Source organism: Elephantulus edwardii, unplaced genomic scaffold, assembly GCF_000299155.1.
Source record: "Elephantulus edwardii isolate Elephantulus edwardi_28Jun2011 unplaced genomic scaffold, EleEdw1.0 scaffold00299, whole genome shotgun sequence".
NCBI lineage: Eukaryota > Metazoa > Chordata > Mammalia > Macroscelidea > Macroscelididae > Elephantulus > Elephantulus edwardii.
Genome location: NW_006400049.1, coordinates 2,604,773 through 2,624,537, shown reverse-complemented (window position 1 = coordinate 2,624,537; position 19,765 = coordinate 2,604,773). Strand labels below are relative to the sequence as shown.

Here is a 19,765-nt window from a genome sequence, read left to right as displayed (position 1 = left end):
TACCCCCAGGCCCACCCCCACTCTCTGCCTCTCTTTTTCATCCTTCTCAGCTCAGACCCCAAGGTCTACCATTTTTTGACAGTCACTAAAGTGACTGTGTCCAACCACTTCCTTTTTTCCCTATCAAAAGCAAACTGTAAAATCTTAACCTTGACTGTACCCAACCATCTGCCTTTTCTATAGCTGTATACAGAACAGCTAAACATTCTTAAAAAAGAAATCACATACCTGATCTTAATGGTTCCTACTGAAAGCTTCCTAGGTGCATGTAGAGGCCACGGATCTCTACATGCACCTAGAACTTCCTAGAAGTCCCAGCATATGTCCTCTATAAACTTTACATCACTACCTTCCTTTCTCACTCCCACACTTCCTTAGCCAGCTCCTGCTCAGCTAATAATTCTGCTTTTCTAAAAAATTAGTTTTACAAATCAGACTGCTATTCCCTTCACATAACTTCAGTTTATAATCAAAGAGAAAACCTCAAATGCTTCCTTCCTCATGTAAATTCAGAACTTCTACAACTGCACATAACACCTTCTCTCCCTTCTTGCTAGAGTACACTAAGATGTACATAGTATCTACTATGTTAAAGTTAAACAAACAGCTTTATCATCTAAAACATGAGTTTTCAAACTAGACTACAAAATAGAATTTAGCAATTAAAATCACAAAGTACAGAAAGCATAGCATGCTATGGTTATGACTAATGGTCAAATTATCATGAGAAAGGTTAAAAATTAATTCAAATTTAAAATGGCATGGACTTAGATATTAAAAAAAAAATTTATTTCCTTAAGATTGTTGGTTTGCACCTTAAAATCAGTTCTGATTCACTGCAACCCTATATATCATGTAATGGAACACAACCTGGTTCCACATCCTCTAAACCAGTTCTGAGTTTGAGCCCACAGTTGCAGTCACTGCTGTCAATTCATCTCATTGAAAGTCTTCCTCTTTTACAACGGCCCTCTTTTACCAGGAATGAACTTCAGAATGTGAACCCTGTGACAGCAAGTCCAAAGTATGTGAGAAGTCTCATCATTCGTACTTTCAACCAGCATTCTGACTGTACTTTCCAAAACTGGTGTGTTTATTCTTTTGGCAGTCCATGGTGTACTCAATATTCTTCACCAATGTATTTCAAAGGCATTACTTATTTTGCTTTCCTTACTCATGACTCAGTTCTCACAAGCATATACACATAAATTCATTGTCATCAAATTAGAACCAACTCATAGCTGCCCCTCCAGTAAGTTTCTGAAGCTGTGGATATCTCAGGTGGTGACTGGTTTTCCTTCTCCCATAAATTGGATGGTGGATTTTAACTACCAGAGAAGTGTAGCCTGTGGATCAGCAGTGTAATTCCCTATGATATAAAGGTGAATGAAATTATGTGATGGGTAAGGCACACCTTAGTTTTTAAAGTGACAGCCGTGCTCTTTACACTTGCAAGAAGTCCTTTGTAGAACTGCTTAATGCAATACAGCGTATGATTTCTTGTTTCTTGTTTCCATGAACTTAATTGTGGATCCAATTGAAATGAAATCCTTAACAACCTCAATCTCTTGTATTTATGATGATGTTCTATTACTTCAGTTGTGAAGATTTTTGTTCTATGTTGAAATGTGATTCATACTGAAAATATAGATTGTTGTTGTTGTTAGGTGCCGTTGAGTCGTTTGCGACTCATAGCGACCCTATGTACAACAGCCCTAAACCCTGCTCTATCCTGTGCCAATCTCATCGCCTCTGACACACCCACCCCGATTACCCCAGTCACTGAATCAATCCACCTCATAGAGGGTCTTCCCCTCTTGCGCTATCCCTCCACCCGACCAAGCATGATTTCCCTCTCCAAGGACCTGTCTCTCCTTACAACATGTCCAAAGTATGTCAGACGAAGCTCCAGAATCCTTGACTCCAAGGAGTAGCTTCGTTTAACCCTCTCCAGGATGAATCTGTTTGTTTTCTTGGCAGTCCAGGGTACATTCAATACTCGGATTCTCCAACACCACAGCTCAAAGGCATCAATTCTCCTTCTATCTTCACTAGTCATTGTCCAACTCTCTGATGCATAACAAGTGATTGCAAAGACCATGGCCTGTATCAGGCACATCTTAATCTCCAGAGAGACACCGTTGCTCTTGAGCACTTTAGAGAGGTCCCTAACAGCAGATTTTCCCTTTGTGATATGTTTTTTGATTTCCTGGCTGCTGGTGCCAAGAGTGTTGACCATGGAGCTGAGCAAACTGAAGCTTTGAACAATCTTAGCAGTAATTAATTCCTGTATGGTCTGATAATGTAATTTCTAACACTGGCACTATATAATTCCTAATAATATATTGAAGGGATTTGGCAGGAATCAAATGAAATGGTAGTAAAATTAACTTCAACTATAAAACCAGGCTATAAAATACTATGAAATTTCACCTAGACCAATTACCTGAGATTTTGTAAAATGTAAGTATTCAAAAAAAGTATTTTACCTTAATACACTCATCACTTGGAATATCAAACACCTTTTCAATATGCTTTTCTACCCTTTCAGGATCAGCATTCTTCAAATCTATCTTAAAAAAAAAAGTAATCTATTATATCTTAATAAAACTTAAAATGCATTAACAGTATTTTACTTGTTTTAATATGAATTCTCATGTTTTATGATATTAATCTAGATACATGCAATGCTATTTTAACAAACAAGGCCCACAGAATGAGAGCTAACACAGTGTGTCTGACAAGTTAAGGTTGAACAAAATCATTAGTATTTTTTTTCTCTCAATTAGCACCATATGTAGTGACGTGATAAGTTAGGCATAGACTATCATTTTAATAGTAAGTGTGACAACAACAGGTCTTACCTATGGGCAGCTATACTTCTTTTAAAGTTAACTCCTAAACTTTAAAGTTCAGTATTTAAAAATTAGTTAAGGATTATTTTATGCAAGGTTGTTGTTAAGTGCCGTCGAGTCATAGACGACTCATAGCGACCCTATGAACAAAAACCTGAGCACTCTTTTCAAAATTTCTGGAGACAAGCCATTTTGGAAGTGGATGCCACTCCTGCTTCCATTATGCACTACCTTATTCAATGTAGACTTTCAAATTAAAATGATTAATTATAATATTAACTGTGGAAATTTATCAGCAACTCTCTGTTTAGTACTAACTGTTATGCTTTATGGATTACACTGTTCCTTCCTAGGTAATAAGCATTTGTAGTTTAGCACAGCAGAAACATTTTGTCAACGGTTGTGTTGCTTTACTCTGGAAACAGCCCTTCCGTACTCGCTGCAGGTAATTCAGAGAAAGTACACACAAAGCCATATAAGGCTATCACATGCAAGTCAAAGAAATAAATCCTGTAACATTTATTAAACAACTAAGGATCATACATAAATACATGACACTCAAATACTAAATATTCATTTCTCTCATTCTCACTCCCACTGCCACTGAGGAGGAATCGACTCACAGGTGACCCTCTATAGGGTTTCTGAGGCTGTAAATCACCAGTGGAGGGTGCTCACCTTTCTTGCAAGGAGCTGCTGGTAGATTCAAATAGCCAAAGGTTTCTTTAGGTTAGCAAAGCAACTCCCCCTAGTCAAGACCACCAGAGTTCCCCATATAAAGATACATAGAAATAAATTTAGAAACATAATATACAGCATTTGTAGTCTTATTACCTTGTTTATAACTGGAATTACTGTTAGCTGTGCTTCAAAGGCAAGAAAAAAATTTGCAACTGTTTGGGCTTGAATACCCTGAAAAATATAAAAGTGGAAGATAATGAGATGATCACTCTAACCATCTGTCACAAAACTATTTAAGACCATTCCATATATTTTCAACAGAACTAAAATTCTGTTGCTTTTTATATGCTGTTCCTACATTTTTATCAAATTTATCTCCTGTGTGACAAAATGAAGTCAGCTGATACTAAGGCAATAATTACAGCAAGCTGAGTAAGCCTCAGAACTCTACCAAGCTTGATATAGTATTGTCAAGCAAAGGTAAAAACTATAGTATGTGTACTTACGTATTATCTATCTGGATTATCACATCAGATAATTCCATTCAGGTGGCTTTAATTGGAGGGCTTTCTTTATGCTGGGCACAGTTAGGTACTTTAGACTTAAACAAGAAATACAGTCCCTCAAAGACTTCAATCCAGTAAACTTGATTCTCCATATCTCCCCTAAAAAAGCAATTCTGATTCATGATTATCCCTTATGTTACCCCCTGGGTAGGTTCAAACAGCCAACATCTGTGGTAATAATCCAACTCAAACTTTTGCATCAACCATTGTCAAGCCCAGTCCTCAGTCCATAAAGCACAGATGGTATTCCATGACTGAGAATCAGAGAACGAGTTTGAATGACACTTGTGAGTTTTGGCTAATTACTAAATTACTTTTTTTCTGAACATTAAAATTATATTCCTTAAACAGTGTAAGGTAACCCTTCCAGAAATAACTAGTAGAATATCACATCATATAAAATAAAGACTGTTGCTGTTATGTGCCATCGAGCCACCTGGAACTCAAAGCAACCCTATGTGCATTAGCTGTAAAACTCCACCCTATCCTGTGCCAATCTTATTGTCTCTGACAGACCTAATCCCATTTCTCTAGTCACTGAGTTAACATATCTCATTCTGGGTCTTCCTCCCCTGTGCTGTCCCTCCACCTTTCCAAGAATAATGTCCTTCGCCAACGATTGGTCCCTCATGGCCACATGCCCCAAGTATGTGAAAGAGGGCTTCAAAATTCTTGCCTCCGGGAGCAGCTTAGTTTCATCCTCCCAAGGCCAGATCTGTTTTTTCTCCTGGCAGTGAACATATGTTCAACCCTCGTCTCCAGCTCCACAACTTAAAGGCATTGATCCTTCTTCTATCATCCTTAGTTAATGTCCAGCTCTCTGATGTATAGCAAGTAACTGCAAAGACCATTGCTAGGATCAGGAGTACCTCAGTCTCCAGACCGACATTGTTGCTCTTCAGTACTTCAGTAACAGCAGACTTTCCCAATGTAATTTGTCTTTTCATTTCCTAACTCCTGGTGCCAAGAGTGCTGATTGTGAAACTAAGCACGGTGAAGTTATTAACAATCTCAGTCTCTTCTCCATTTATCATGAAGCTGTCAACTGGCCCTGTGGTAAAAATTTTTGTTTTCTTAATGTTGAGCTTCAGTCCATACTGAAGACTACAATCCCTAAACTTGTAGCAAAAAGACTACTGAGTAAAATACCTGCTGAAAACTTCCCTTTTTCTGAGATGGCATTTTTCAAAGGCACTGGCCCTCATCTCTCTTTACTCTAAAATTTGCTCAAAAAAAAAAAAAAAAGAAAGAAAGAAACTAGATGACCTACCTCATTTGCATCAACCACAAGTAAAACACCCTGGCAAGCAGAGAGTGACCTGGATACTTCATAACTAAAATCAACATGGCCCTGAGAACAAAAAAAAACCACACAAAAAATAATAATACTTCAAAATGTTAGTGATTTACATGTCTATGTACATCAATACTTTTATTTTAAACCAAAAGTATTACAATATATCTATTGACTTGACAAAAATTGTAAACATTTGCTAAGTATTTCTTTTTCCACCTGCATTTGGGAAATAACATATATATAAAAATAACACAGAGGTAAAAGCAAAAGTAGGTTCATACGATTAAGTGAATATTTACCAAGGGTTTATTTGTACAACATGTGCAAAAGCACAAGGCTGACTTTAAATATAACTGCAAGTAAATATTCAACTTACAGGGGTATCGATGAGATTTAAAAGGTACTGCTTTCCTTTCCAGTTATAAAAAAGAGATGCCGTCTGTGCTTTAACTGTGATGCCTCTTTCTCGTTCCACTTGCAATTTATCAAGAACTTGCTTATTATTCTTTGTTTTATCAATTGTCCCTGTAAACAGAAAACACTGATATTTCTATGGGCTTTAAGAAAAGTGGCAATATTGCAAATGAAATAAAAACCAAAATTTAAGAGATCATGGTAAAATTGTCATCAAGTGTACAATACAAAAGAGAAATAAATACCTGTTAGTTCCAGGAGCCTGTCAGCTAAAGTACTTTTTCCATGATCCACATGCGCAATTATACTGAAATTTCTAATATTTTCTACAGGAAATGTAGATATGTCAATTTTTTCCTAAAAAGGGGGAATAATACTTAAGTATATATTTTGCATAATATAAAACAAGAATATGAACTCAAAGAATAATCTTAGTCCCTTTTCAACTGTTTATTTCTGGCAATTATACTATTTTTTTCTGAATTTAAGCCCACTATCAAATCTCTTCTGACAGAGAATTGCTCCATAAAGTTTCTAAGACTCAACTTTTACAAATGATATTGCTGGTGGATCTGTTTCAGTCAAATGTAAATAGTAGCCCTTTGCTTAGCTGCAGGGCCACCAAAAAGACACTATTCTGTCATAGTGAATCTCTGTAAATTAGAAGAGCTCTGGTGGTGTAGTCCATACGGTATAGCACTGTTAACTCAGAAGAAAGACTAGAAATATCCCCCTGTGTGACTTATAGCCTAAAAACAGAAAACAGCACAATGGAGGATCAACTATGAGTTGGTTCTGACTTGAGAGCAGAGTGTTACTAGTCAGAAAAGCACAAGCATTCACCTGCTAACCTAAAGGTGTGTTTTGAACCCACAGAAGCAAGCTGTGAGTTTGCTTCTGTAAAGATAATAGCCTAGGGAACATCATGGGGCCTTCTACTCCATCTTACAGGATCACTATGGCACAGAATCAAGTTGATGGCAACAGGTTTTGTATTTTGCACAAGTCAGAATTAACTAGATGGCACACAGCAGGGCCAATCAGGAACTGTATGTATTTTTGTGGAGAACACAAGATACTTAGCACTCCTGAAGAGCCTAAAAATGCCCTGGTCCAACAGAAAAGCTGAAATAATAAAAGGGAACTCTCTGAACACATTACATTTTTAATTACTAGAATTATATTTATTTAAAACTTTGTACTCCTAATTGAAGAAAGAGCCTCAAGTTGGACTGACAGTGACTGTAACAAAGGGCTCAAACATGTCAGAAATGGTGAGGATGGCTCAGGATCTGGGCAAGGCTCTGATTTGTTGTGTACCATCGAGTTGGAACCGAACCATAGCTCACCGTGCAGTGGGTTTTCAAAGAGATTAAATCACATGAGAGGAGACTGTCAGTCCTTCTACCGAGCAGCTAGTGGAGTAAAACGAGTGCTTCTGGGATTGCAGCTCAGTTTCTTACCACTAGGACACTAGACACTGTTGTTGTTGTTGTTACGTGCCGTCGAGTTGCTTCCAACTCATAGCGAACCTATGTACAACAGCCCTAAACTCTGCTCTGTCCTGTGCCAATCGCACCATCTCTGATACACCCATCCCGATTACCCCAGTCACTGAATCAATCCACCTCATAGAGGGCCTTCCCCTCCTGCGCTGTCCCTCCACCCTCCCAAGCATGATGTCCCTCTCCAAAGACTGGTCCATTCTTACAACATGTCCAAAGTATGTTAGACAAGCCTCAGAATCCTTGCCTCCAAGGAGCCACCCGGTTTAACCCTTCCCAGGATGAATCTGTTTGTTTTCCTAGCAGTCCACCCTCAATACTCTTCTCCAACTAGAGAACAGAGTCATTATATACTCAACTCCACCACAACTAACAAACAAATCTACAAAGGTTTCAATATAATTTTGTTACAGTGGAAAGTGGAAAAGGTGCCATCAGAAAAAGAAAAACAAAACAGATGTTACCTTTCCTGATTATTTAAAAATGAAGTATTTTAAAATAAAAGGTCCTTTTTTTTTCAGTACATATTCCTATTTTAGTGCTTTATTGTTGAAACTGGTTTGTTGTTGTCGTGTACCATCAAGCTGAACTGAGCCATGGCTGACAGACACTCCAGGTTTTCAGAGACAGTTAATCACAAAGGAGGAAACTGCTTATCTTTCTCCTGTGGAATAGCTGGTGGATTTGAATTGCATACCTCTGGGTTGCCAGATGCAACTCCTTACCTCATCTAGGCAATTTGCTTTAAAACAGGGAGAAGTCATAAACTTACGGAGAATTCACAGGAACTTTAAGTATTCCAATACAGGAAGACAATAAAGGTACATATAAATCAGCGAGAAAGTCTACCAAAAAATATACTCAGGATTTGCTGATCAATCCCAAAGCCTTTAATTAAAAAGATTTATTAAGACTGTACCAATGTTTATAAGGAACTTTTAATTGCAATATAAATCCTCATTAAATTCCACAGAAAAAGGTCTTAAAAATGTTTAATTACACACAAGATCTTATTTTTTCCTTCCCCATCCCCGTTTTTCATAACTTGCATTGAATTACTTTTTTCCTACCCTCAAAAAAACCAAAACAAAACACAAAAAAACACCCAAACAAAAAAAAAAAACCTCTCTTTTCAGTTTGATCAGAGAGTACTTTTAAAACAGCAAATCTCCTATTTCCAAACCAAAAAAGTGAAGGGTCGAAATTATCCAGGTTAGAAAAGTTATTAAATTTATTCTAAAACACAGAAGACCTGTATTCTAGGTACCGAGTAAAAACATGCATGTCTTACATCACCTTCCCACGTTTGTGAGATAAAAGTTCACATGTAGGTGACATGGACAATGAATTGCAAGAAAATGGAACGCTAAGCAGCTTCTTCAGTAGGTTTTTATACTTAATTAGACCACATCACAGAATAAACAATCGAAGAGTTAGTTGGTGACTAGAGAACCTGGCCTCCCTGAGAATGAAGTGGAAGCCCTTTCTATTCAGAAGCGTGCAGGAAGCACCCTGCTTGATGAGATTAAGGGACGATCACCTTGCGGTCTGCAGAGCTGTAGAGCCGGGCTGAAGCCCAGAGTTGGGGAGCAGCCCTGAGGCTGCGAGTGCAATACAGCCCAGGCCGCCCCATTCCCGCAGGCCGGGTGGCCCAACGCCGCCAGCCCCGGCCCAGGACGAACCACATGGCTCTGGGCGACGGGGACATCAGGAGAGCGGCCCACGGATCCGCAGAACCATCACTCTGGGCTCTTTTTTTTGATGTCTTCCAGGCAGAGGACCGAGAACCAATGAGACGGCCCGATTGACATGCGAGAACCCGCCCACGCCAACAGCACGGCCCAACCAGAAGGCGTTTCCCACCGCCGTCCGGAAGCAGTGTAACGTCAACGTGCCTCCTCGTGAGAGTGAGAGAAAGCGATGCAAATAGGGTTTCCCTTTGGAATGGCTCCTTTTCGGTTACGTTCTTCTTTACTACAAATTTAAAACGAACTCCGCCGGCGGGTTTTGAGGGGCACTAGATCTCACAGGAGGAAATTACCCATCCTCCTCCCATAGAGCAGCTAGTGGATTAAATTGCAGTACAGCTTTTACTACTAGACTCCCAAAGATCCCTGTTCTGCTTAGTCAACTTCCAACTCGAGACCGAATAGAGCAAAAGTTTGGCAGATTTAAAAAGCTTTAATAACATTTGGCGATGTGTAAGCAGCTAAGTCCCTCAGTGTTGTGCTAATAAAAGCATTTCTGTTCCAAAACTTTAACCCTGGTCTTCATCCACCTCCAAGGGAAAATCTTTAGAGCGCTGACAGCCTTAGTCATCTCCCATTGAGACTAATGTATATATTTGAACTGCTGACTTTTTTAATAGCAGCCTGATTCTTTAACAACCATACCATCAGCAAAAAAATTAGCTTTGTTTGCTGACTGGCGCCAATTCCCTTTTCATAACTTGTTTCCTTCTGATTACAGGTTTGTGATTCATATATTCTTTACAGTATATACTTCTCCCCACAAGCTACCTCCTAAAATCCATACTAAAGAGTGTAACTACAGAACTTCCCGAACTTTATGTACCGATTACTTCAGTACATACAATTAGAGGTGAATGAGGTTCAAGGTCAAAGTTTTGGAACAGAAATGCTCTTATTAGCACAACATTGAGGGACTTAGCTGCTTACAAATTGCCAAATAGTATTAAAACTTTTAAAACGTGCCAGTCAAAATATGCTCAGCGTGTTTTTAGTGATACTATTAATACTAAGATGCATTTGAAAGAAAAGTGCTCTAAAAAGAATTGCAATAATGTATTCAAGGAAAATAAAAATGGAAAAAAGTTGTTGAAAACCTAAATGTTTCCATTCAAGTTACCACTTTAAAAAGTGTTTCTACAGCATACTTCAAAACTCTGATAAAGTAAGATGAGCTTTAAGGTCAAGAGATAGGATATGGATGTAATATCCAAGTCCTTCACTTTATTCTTAAAAGGTTTCAATTTTATATTATTATGTGACTTATGGAGAATGTTAATCACACTAATTTGTTTTTTCAAACATTCATGCTAAAGTTAAAAAAAAATTAAAAGTTGAGAAATTTATTGGAATTTTAAAAAATTTAAACAAACAATAGAAAACCGGAAGTATAAAGAATGGAGTGTCCCTGAACTCTTAAGTTTTCTGTTTGAATCTATTTTCATTTGCTATGGAAGCTACTATACACCAGATTTCTCTGCTTATTTTTCCCCTTCAAACATTATTTTTTTCTTTTTAAATGTAGATGCTTCTCCTATTATGCCCTCGAGTCTGAACCAACTCATAGCTGACTATTAAATATATTTTCAGGGGCTGTAAACTGGATGGGAAGAGATTGTTCATTTTCTCCTTTCGAGCAGCTGGTGGACTCAAACCACCTGCCTTTTAGACCAGAAGCACACTTATTATCATTAGGCGACCAAAATTTCCTATATGTAGCTATGTGTCATCCTTTTTAAGTACTAAGTTCACACAACAGCCTCCTGGTCCAGGTATGGGTTCCTCACGAGCACAATCAAGTGTTCTGGGATTTCCATTCTTCTCAATGTGAGCCACAACTTGAAAATTTTCATTAGCATGTAATTACTGTTCTGTTGTTAGGTGTTAACAAGTCAAGTCAGACTCACCATGATCTTATGAACAAGGGATCTGAACCCTGTCCTATCTCTCACATAGTAGCAGTCATTGTGTCACGCCTCTGGTTGACGGTCTTCTTGAGGATCTTCTCTTTTACCAATCCTCCAACTTTCCAAGCATGAGGTCCCTTTCCAAGGACTAGCCTTTTCTAACAACATGCCCCAAGAAGCACTTCTGTTGCATGCTCTTTAAAACTTTGAGGTTAACAGCCAAGTGCTTTAGAAAGTGCTTGACACCAGCAGTCTGTTTATACCACTCTTTAAAAAGCATATTTCCTTTAGAAGGAAAACTAGTTCTACTTATTACTTATTCATTATTACATTATTCTTGCAAGTATCCCTTTCTGCCCTTGAAAGATTTTCTCCGTGATTACTAACCAAAAGATTGTCAGTTTGAAAGATTGGCAATCTCTTCCCATCAAGATTTAAAACCTCAAAAACTCAACGGACTTAAAAAAAAATGGAGTTCAGGTTTTTTGTGCAAAACTTTCTCTGAGTCGTATTTGACTTGACACTTAACCTCTGCTAAATGGGACTAGTACTGTTATATCTGGAGGAACACTCTTCTTTATACATCACTCTTTGTCAGTGTGCTGTATGAATGGATGGTTGCAATTAGGTGATATCAACTTGACATCAGTGGGTTTGGGTTTTAGATATAGAAAATTAATTTCTCATTAGTTTAAAATTGTTCCCCTGAGAGTCAGTCTACCCATTTATACTACCTCCAGAAGGATGTGATGGGGAATGATTGTGGAATGAATGACCTCATGGAGGGCCCTTGGATTTACAGTTTGGTTGGAGACTGAGGAATGTACTGAACTCTGTAAAATGGGCACTCTTGTTTTTTGTAAGGGACAATGGGAACATTTGATTGGGACTGACTGTGAAATGAATGACCTTAGGGAGGGCCCTTGAATTTAAAATTCAGTTGGAGACTGGGGAAGTGGCTGAATGCTGTAAGATAGGTGCTCTTGTTTTTGGTGCGGGCCAATGGGAATATTTGATTGGGAATGACTGTGGAATGAATGATCTCATGGAGGGCCCTTGGATTTATAATTGGGTTGGAGACTGGGGAATGTCTGAACGCTGTAAACTGGGCACCACTCTTGTTTTTGGTGGGGGCCAATGGAATTATTTGACTGTGGAATGAATGGTCTCATGGTGGGCCCTTGGATTTAATTTTTTTTTTAATTTAAAACTTAAAATTCAGTTTGATAGTTGAATCAGTTAATGTTGCTATATTTTGGAGGCACATTCTTCTAAGTAATACAGCCTACTTCTGTCAATTTACTGAAATGAGGTAATCTAGGTTTGTTGTCATGCTGAGCCTTGTGCTATATAAAGTGAAAGAGTGAAACAATGATAGTTACAGAAAAGCTTCAGGTCTTTTGTTCATAGAGTCGCTATGAGTTGTGATCAACTTGAGGCAATCAACAACAGCTAACAACAGAGCTGTATTGGTACTTAAAACAGCTAAAGAAAAATATGTCACTAGTAACATGATATTTTATTATTTCAATTTACATTGATCTGACTTCTACTGAGAGTGTTGTTGTTGATTGCCATCGAGTCAAGCACGACTCATAGAGACTCTATGAACAAAAGACCTAATGCCTTTCCATAACGATCATCATTTCTCCAAGTTCATAGAGTTTCCAGAGGCATGTCGTTAAAGAAGTGGATGCCACTCCTGCTTCCAAACCTGTTTTACAACTAGGAGCTCCACCAAACACTGTCCACATTGGGAAACCATTATGGTATTTGATACCCAAAGGCATAAGGTTCAGCATCACACATTTACAAACAGTGACGTATAAAGTGGAAGAGTGTTCCAGATATGATAGCACTAGTCTCATTTAGCAAAGGTTAAGCATCGTCAAGTTGAATATGACTCATAGCGACCCTTGCACAAAAGACCTGAACTCTATTTTATAACTAACATCATTTCTGTACATTTATAGTTTAGAGAGTGTGTCGAGTTTCCAGACACATCTAGTTTTAGTAAGTGGGTGCCACTCCTGCTTCCCAGCATGAATCATTCTGGAAGCTCCAAAGTGCTGAAGAGCAATGGTGTCTCTCTGGAGACTAAGGTGCGTCTGATACAAGCCATGATCTTCACAATCACTTGTTATGCATCAGAGAGTTGGACAATGACCAAGGAGGATAGAAGGAGAATTGATGCCTTTGAGCTGTGGTGCTGGAGAGGAGTATTGAGACTACCATGGACTGCTAGGAAAACAAACAGATTTGTCCTGGAAAGGGTTAAACCGGGTGGCTCCTTGGAGGCAAGGATTCTGAGGCTCCCTCTAACATACTTTGGACATGTTGTGAGGAGAGACTGGAGCACATCATGTTTGGGAAGGTGAGGTGGAGGGACAGCGCAGGAGAGGAAGGCCCTCTATGAGGTGGATTGATTCAGTTACTGGGATAATCGGGATGGGAGTGTCAGAGATGGTGCGATTGGCACGGGACAGAGCAGAGTTTAGGGCTGTTGTACATAGGGTCGCTATGAGTCGCAAGCGACTCGACGGCACATAAGAACAACAACAACAACATTATAGTATTTGACAAGGCTATGGAAGAATGTTCAGCATCACAAGAACTCCAAGTTGTTAAATACAGAAAATAGGATTCATGTGCCATTTAAAGAATATTCATTCGAAAATTAATAAATATGGACTGAGATCCGCAGGCCCAAGGGCTCTGTAGGTTTAAAGCCACACCGTCTAGCAGACCTCTATCCTTGGTCAAAGTCTCAAGGGACACCCACTCTTAGGGAGAAAAGGGCAGTAGCACACATCAAACACGACCCAAAACACTTCCCTTATGTGACCAAAGTGACTGCCATCAAGATGCAGCCAACTCCCAGAGTGGAGGCTTCAGCCCCCTGGCCAGCCCAGAGACCCATTCCCTCACTAAGGGATTTAAAAGCCTCACCCTCTAGCAGATCTTCACCCTTGGTCAAAGGCTCACCCCTTTTGGTGGGGGGCAGGGGGGAGGAGAGCATTCTGCAGGCCAGCACACAACTCACCAATAGACAAGATCATGATAGATGAGGAAAGGATTGAAACTATCAGTTATTTGATCTTACTTGGAGCAGCAATCAACCACATTAATAACATCAGTCAGGAGATCAGGTAATGCATTGCTTTGAGCAAGTTGATTGTTGGGAAATACTCCAAAATATTAAAGAGTAATGATTTCAGTTTGAAGACTAAAGTGTGCCTGATTCAAGTTATTGTCTTTTCAGTCACTTGTTATGCATCTGAGAGGGAAACAATGCATAAGGATGATAGAAGAAGAATTGATGGCTTTGAGTTGTACTGTTGAGAAGATAATGAATTCCACATGAACTGTCAAAATAACTAACATATGTTTTGGGAAAAATGCAGCCAGAGTCTTCCCTAGAGGCAAGGATGGTGCAACTTCATCTCTCATGCTTTGGATATAAAAGTCCTATCCTTTGGAAAGGGATATCATGTTTGGAAAGGTGACAGATCAGTGTAAGAAAGGATGACCCCTGAGAATATAAATTGACACAGTGACTGCAGCAATGGGCTCACATGTTCCAGAGATGATGAGGATGGCATAGGATATGGCAGAGTTCAGGTCATAGGATCACTTGACTCAAAGTTATCTAACAACAATAATAACAACAATAACAAATAAGATATTACTACTATGATGTTACCAAGATAGATATTGTATTCTATCATTGTTATATGTTGTCAAGACAGACTTGACTCATAGCTGACCCTTCAGCAGGTTTTCAGGAGCTTTAAATGTCCTGGGAGAGAATTGTTCATTTGTCTTCCACTGAGCAACGTTTAGAGAAACCATGGTTTGAAGCACATGCCTTTGGGTTGGCATCACACCTCATTACTGCCACAAGAGCAGTCGAAAATACAGTTTTGTCTTTCACAAAACTGTTGAGGCTTTTTTTCCCCTTTGCCTTTGGTCTACGTTTTATGATATTTTATTTACTTTTTTCAATTGTTTCATTAAAATGTCTTCCTTTATCTTTTCCTTGAAGAGTTGTTTAATTTTTTATGGTTATTTTATTTTCATAGCATTTCATTGTTGTAGATTTCTTCTGTATCTTCTCTCTTTTGTCTCACGACAATTAATTTTAAAGTGTATGTTTCAAAACTACTACTCTCTCTGCTCATTTTTTCTTTTGTCTAGCTTCATTCTTGTTCTTTATTTTAGTCTCTCTTTTTTAATGTTTCAGCTCTCCTAAGCCTCAGGAAATGTGGCTATCCTTTTTATTTTAAAAGTTAAAGGCAACAAATAAAGAAAACATAGCAGTTCCCCTCCCTTTAAATGACAATGTGAGAAAGAGAGAGAGAAATCTTTGTCAGAGTAGTGTTGCTATCTTCTCTCCCAAGTGCCTTTAATCTCTCTCCTTCATTTCCCTGTGTCTCCCCTTGAGTTGGAACTAATTCATAGATGACCCACCCATTGGTTTGAAACCAACTCTATCTCTAGCAGAGTGATTTGTATATTCAAATTGCCTGCCTTTGGGTTGGCAATGCAACTTCTTATTGACTTTGGCTGTTGTTAGGTCTCATTGAGCCAACCACAATGTATCAGGACCCTGTGAACAACAGATATGAACCTGGGCCAATCTTGTGCCATCCTCACAACCTTTGACAAGTTTGAGCCCATTGTTACAGTCACTGTGTCAATCTAGCTTACTGAGGGTTTTTTTTTTTCTGATGCTCGACCTTTCCCAACATGATATCCTTACCCAAGGACTTGCTCTTCTTGACATCATGGCCAAAGTATGTGAGAAGGGTTTTCACCATCCTTGCCTTTAAAGAGCTCCCTGGTTTCACTTTATCCAAGGCAGACTTGTTCATCCTTTTCAGAAGTTTATGGATTATTCCATACTCTTTCCCAGCAGAAAGAGGGACTGATTCTTCTTCTGTCATCCTTATTTATTGTCTATCTTTTACATGCGCGTTGTTGTTGTTGTTAGGGGTCATCAAGTTGAGTGTGAGTCAGTGACTGTAGGAATGCAAATAAGTATATAAAGCACAAAGTACATGAAAGAAACACAATGCATGTGACTTATTGTACGAATTCAAATGTACATGAATGAAAAAATACAAATTGATTTATTTTTAATAAAATTATATTAAAACATTATTCATAAAAGTCTAACCACAACAAAAACTCCAAAAGAAATCCAAAGACTTATATCATTGGAAACATACACTGTCAAGGATATGTATTGAAAGTGAGCAAAGATATCAGTTATATGACTAAGGTGCAGCTTATCTAAGATGACTAAGATGCACCTTATCTAAGTTTGGGTATTTTCAGTTGCTTCCTATACATGTGAAAATTAGACAATGAAGAAGGAAAACTGAAGAGGAATTAATTATTTTAAATTGTGGTGGAAAAGAGTTCTGAACATTCTATGATAGCTAAAGAACAAACTTTTGTTTTGTAAAAAGTGCAAGCAGGGTATTTCTGAGAGACAAAGATGGTGAGACCTATTTTCCCCCCTTCTCACATACAATGGGCATGCCAGGAGGGGCTAGTCTTTCGAAAAAGACATAATGTTGCTACTCTGTGTATATAGTCACTAAGTAGGAGACTAAAATGCACCTAATCCAGGCCATGGTTTTCACAATTACTTGCAATACATCAGAGAGCTGACCAATGACTAAGGATGATAGAAGAAGAATTGATGCCTCGTCTGTCTTGGAGAGGATGAAGTCAAGTTTCTCCTCAGATGCTAGGATTTTGAAGCTATGTCTCACATATTTTGGGCACATGGCCAGGAGGGACTAGTCCTTAGAGAAGGACATCATGCTCAGAAGGGTGGAGGGACAGAACAGGAGAGGAAGACCCTGGATGAAATGGAATTATACAGTAACAAGGGCAATGGAGGTTAGTGTGTTGGAATTAATGAGACTGACTTAGGCCAGGTCAGGGTTCAGAGCTGCTGTACACAGGGTCGCTATAAGTTTCAGGTATATACAATAATATACAAGTGGGAATCAACTTGTTGGAGATGGCAGTAGGTTTGGTTTAGTTTGTTTTACCAATGAAAGTAAAAATATAACTTTCAACATAGATTATATCTGAATGTAAAGATGAAAATTCTCAACAATTGGGCCAACATATTGTATCATGCTAAATAAACAATTAAAATTAGATTTTGCAATCACTAAAGACCTGTTAAAACCATTATTATTCAAATATATGGGCCAATAACCAGAGCCAAGGAAGAGAAAATAGAATATTTCTACCAGCTTCTGCAGTTGGAAATTGATCAATTGTTAAGCTAAGATGCATTAATAAGAATGGGTGTCTGGAATGCAAAAATTGGAAAGGAGGAAGAAGAATAATTTATTGGAAAACTTGTTCTTGGGGATAGAAATGAGTCTGGAGATACAATGATGGAATTTTGTACCATCAGTAATTCATTCATTGCAAATACCTTTTATAAGAAAACACAAACGATGGCTATACACATGGACCTCACCTGATGATCTGCACAGGAATCAGACTGATTACATCTGTGGAAAGAATCATTGGATAAGCTCAATGTTAGCTGTGAAAACTAGACCAGGTGCTGGTTGTGGAACAGACTGTCAACTACTCATGCAAATTCAAACTGAAGCTAAAGAAAATGAAATATCTTCTCATAGATTGTCATGCAAAAACTTATACTCAGATCAGGAGGCAATTGTCAGAACAGAGAAAAGAAACACTTCATGGTTCAAAATCAGGAAAGGAGTGCATCAGGGATGTGTCCTTTCTCCATACCTCCTCAATCTATATGTGAAACAGATCATGCAGGAGACTAGTCTTTATGATGTAGAATGTGGCATCAGGATTGGAGGAAGACTCATTAACTTGTGTTATGTGGATGACACAACCTTGCTCACTCAAAGTGAGAACGACCTAGAGCATCTGCTGCAGAAAGTCAAGGACTTCAGTCCTCAATATAGATTGAAGCTCAACAGCAAGAAAACAAAAATTCTCACCACTGGGCTAATTGGCAGTACCATGATAGATGAAGAAGAGATTGAGATTGTCAACAATTTCAGCTTTCTTTGGCACACAATTAAAATTCTTAGAAGCAGCCAAGAAATCAAAAGACAAATTAGACTAGGAAAGTCTACTGTTAGGGACCTCTCCTGTGTGCTAAAGTGCAAAGATGTCAGTCTAGAGATTAAGATGTGCCTGATCTAGGCCATGGCCTTCCCAACTGTTAATGAATCAAAGAGCTGGACAATAAATAAACATGACAGGAGAAGAATTTATGCCTTTGAGTTATGGCAGAAGACTGTTGAACATACCATAGACTGCCAAGAGAATAAACACATCTTTCCTGGATAAGGTGAAATCAAGTTGCTCTCTGGAGGCAAGTATTTTTTTAAAATAATATTTTATTTTAATTATTATTTTAACAAACATTTACAGAGACGTTAGATCTTGATTAATTCATTGTTGCACATTTTACCCCTTTACCCTCCCTTCCCCTTCTCCCAGTTCATTTTTTTAAAAAATATTCATTCCTTGTTGCATAATTACCTACCATCCCCTCCCCTAGTTGTCTTTGCAGTGCTATATCTCTTATCTGAGCTGCTGTCATACATAAAACGCCTAATCATATATTCCTTATACACATTACTTTCCTTCATCTGTTTCAGTGCAATCTTCATTATCTATCCACTCTTATCCTATTCTCCTCCCAATCCCCCATGTCAGACCTGCTTTATAACAGTGGTGCATACAGTATTTGTCCTTTTCTGACCAAGGTTTTTCACTCAGCATAATGTGCTTCAGGGTTCCCCATATTGTGTAATGTTCTCAAGTTCATTATTTTTCAGTTCTGGATACCATTGTAATATACCATAGTTTTTCTAGCCATTCATTTGTTCATGGGCAAGTGGGTGCTTCCATCCCTTTGCTTTTGGAGGCATGTTTTTGAAGCTTTGTCTCAAATGCTTTGGGCATGTGACCAGGAGGCACTAGTCATTGGAGTAAAAGGATATTATGCTTGGAAAAGTGGTGAGACAATGCACAAGAAAAAGACCCTCGGTTAGATGGATTGACATAGTGACTGGGACAGTAGTGGTAGGTGTGTCAGAAACAGTGAGGTTGGCGCAGGATAGGACAGGGTGTACAGCTATTGGGTCGTTAGGAGTCACAGGCGACTTGACGACACATAACCACAACTATCTGTGATATAGGAGTTCTGGTGACCTAGTGGTAAGAAACTGCACTGCAGTCTCAAAGGTAGGTAGTTTAACGTGCTAACTGCTCTGTGGGAGAAGGATGGGCAATCTCTTCCTATGTGATTTACTGCCTCTCCCACCTTGATAGCACACATACAACAACAATAAACAATTAGGGAGCTTTGGTGGTCTTCTTGGTAGGGAATTGTGCTGTCAAACAAAAAACAAGTGGTTCAAGATCCACCAGCCACTCTAAGGAAGGAAAAGGAACAATTTTCTTCTCTAGTTTTTATAGTCTCTGAAAACTTACTCTGATCAGCTATGATTCAGTTTTGGCTCAAAACCAATTAAGTTATTTTGGATTTTTGTTTGTTGTGTGTGTGTGTGTGTGTGTGTTTTTTTTTAAATTAACCATCAGTTATCATGAAAGCAACAATCAAGAGTGAAATTATATATTGCATTAGATAAATCTATTGTAAAACCTTGTTGTTGTTGTTGTTGTTGTTATGTGCCGTTGAGTCGCTTGCGACTCATAGCGACCCTATGTACAACAGCCCTAAACTCCGCTCTGTCCTGTGC

The 19,765-nt window shown here is 38.6% G+C and overlaps 2 protein-coding genes across 2 annotated transcripts in view; one reads left to right on the top strand and one right to left on the bottom strand.

The window, feature by feature from the left end:
• The window catches only part of GUF1 (GUF1 GTPase homolog (S. cerevisiae)), a 27,882-nt gene extending 18,877 nt beyond the window's left edge, over positions 1 to 9,005 (bottom strand). Inside the window, exons 1-6 of the mRNA XM_006900876.1 lie at positions 8,859 to 9,005; positions 6,059 to 6,170; positions 5,776 to 5,924; positions 5,373 to 5,453; positions 3,690 to 3,767; positions 2,490 to 2,573 (exon numbers count right to left, since the gene is read on the bottom strand). Of these exons, the coding sequence (XP_006900938.1) occupies positions 2,490 to 2,573; positions 3,690 to 3,767; positions 5,373 to 5,453; positions 5,776 to 5,924; positions 6,059 to 6,170; positions 8,859 to 9,005 (651 nt within the window). The remainder of the gene's footprint in view (positions 1 to 2,489; positions 2,574 to 3,689; positions 3,768 to 5,372; positions 5,454 to 5,775; positions 5,925 to 6,058; positions 6,171 to 8,858) is intronic.
• A 122-nt stretch (positions 9,006 to 9,127) lies between these two features.
• Positions 9,128 to 19,765, top strand: part of YIPF7 (Yip1 domain family, member 7) — a 73,813-nt gene continuing 63,175 nt past the window's right edge. The window contains 1 exon segment of the mRNA XM_006900875.1: positions 9,128 to 9,198. Coding sequence (XP_006900937.1) covers positions 9,128 to 9,198 — 71 coding nt within the window.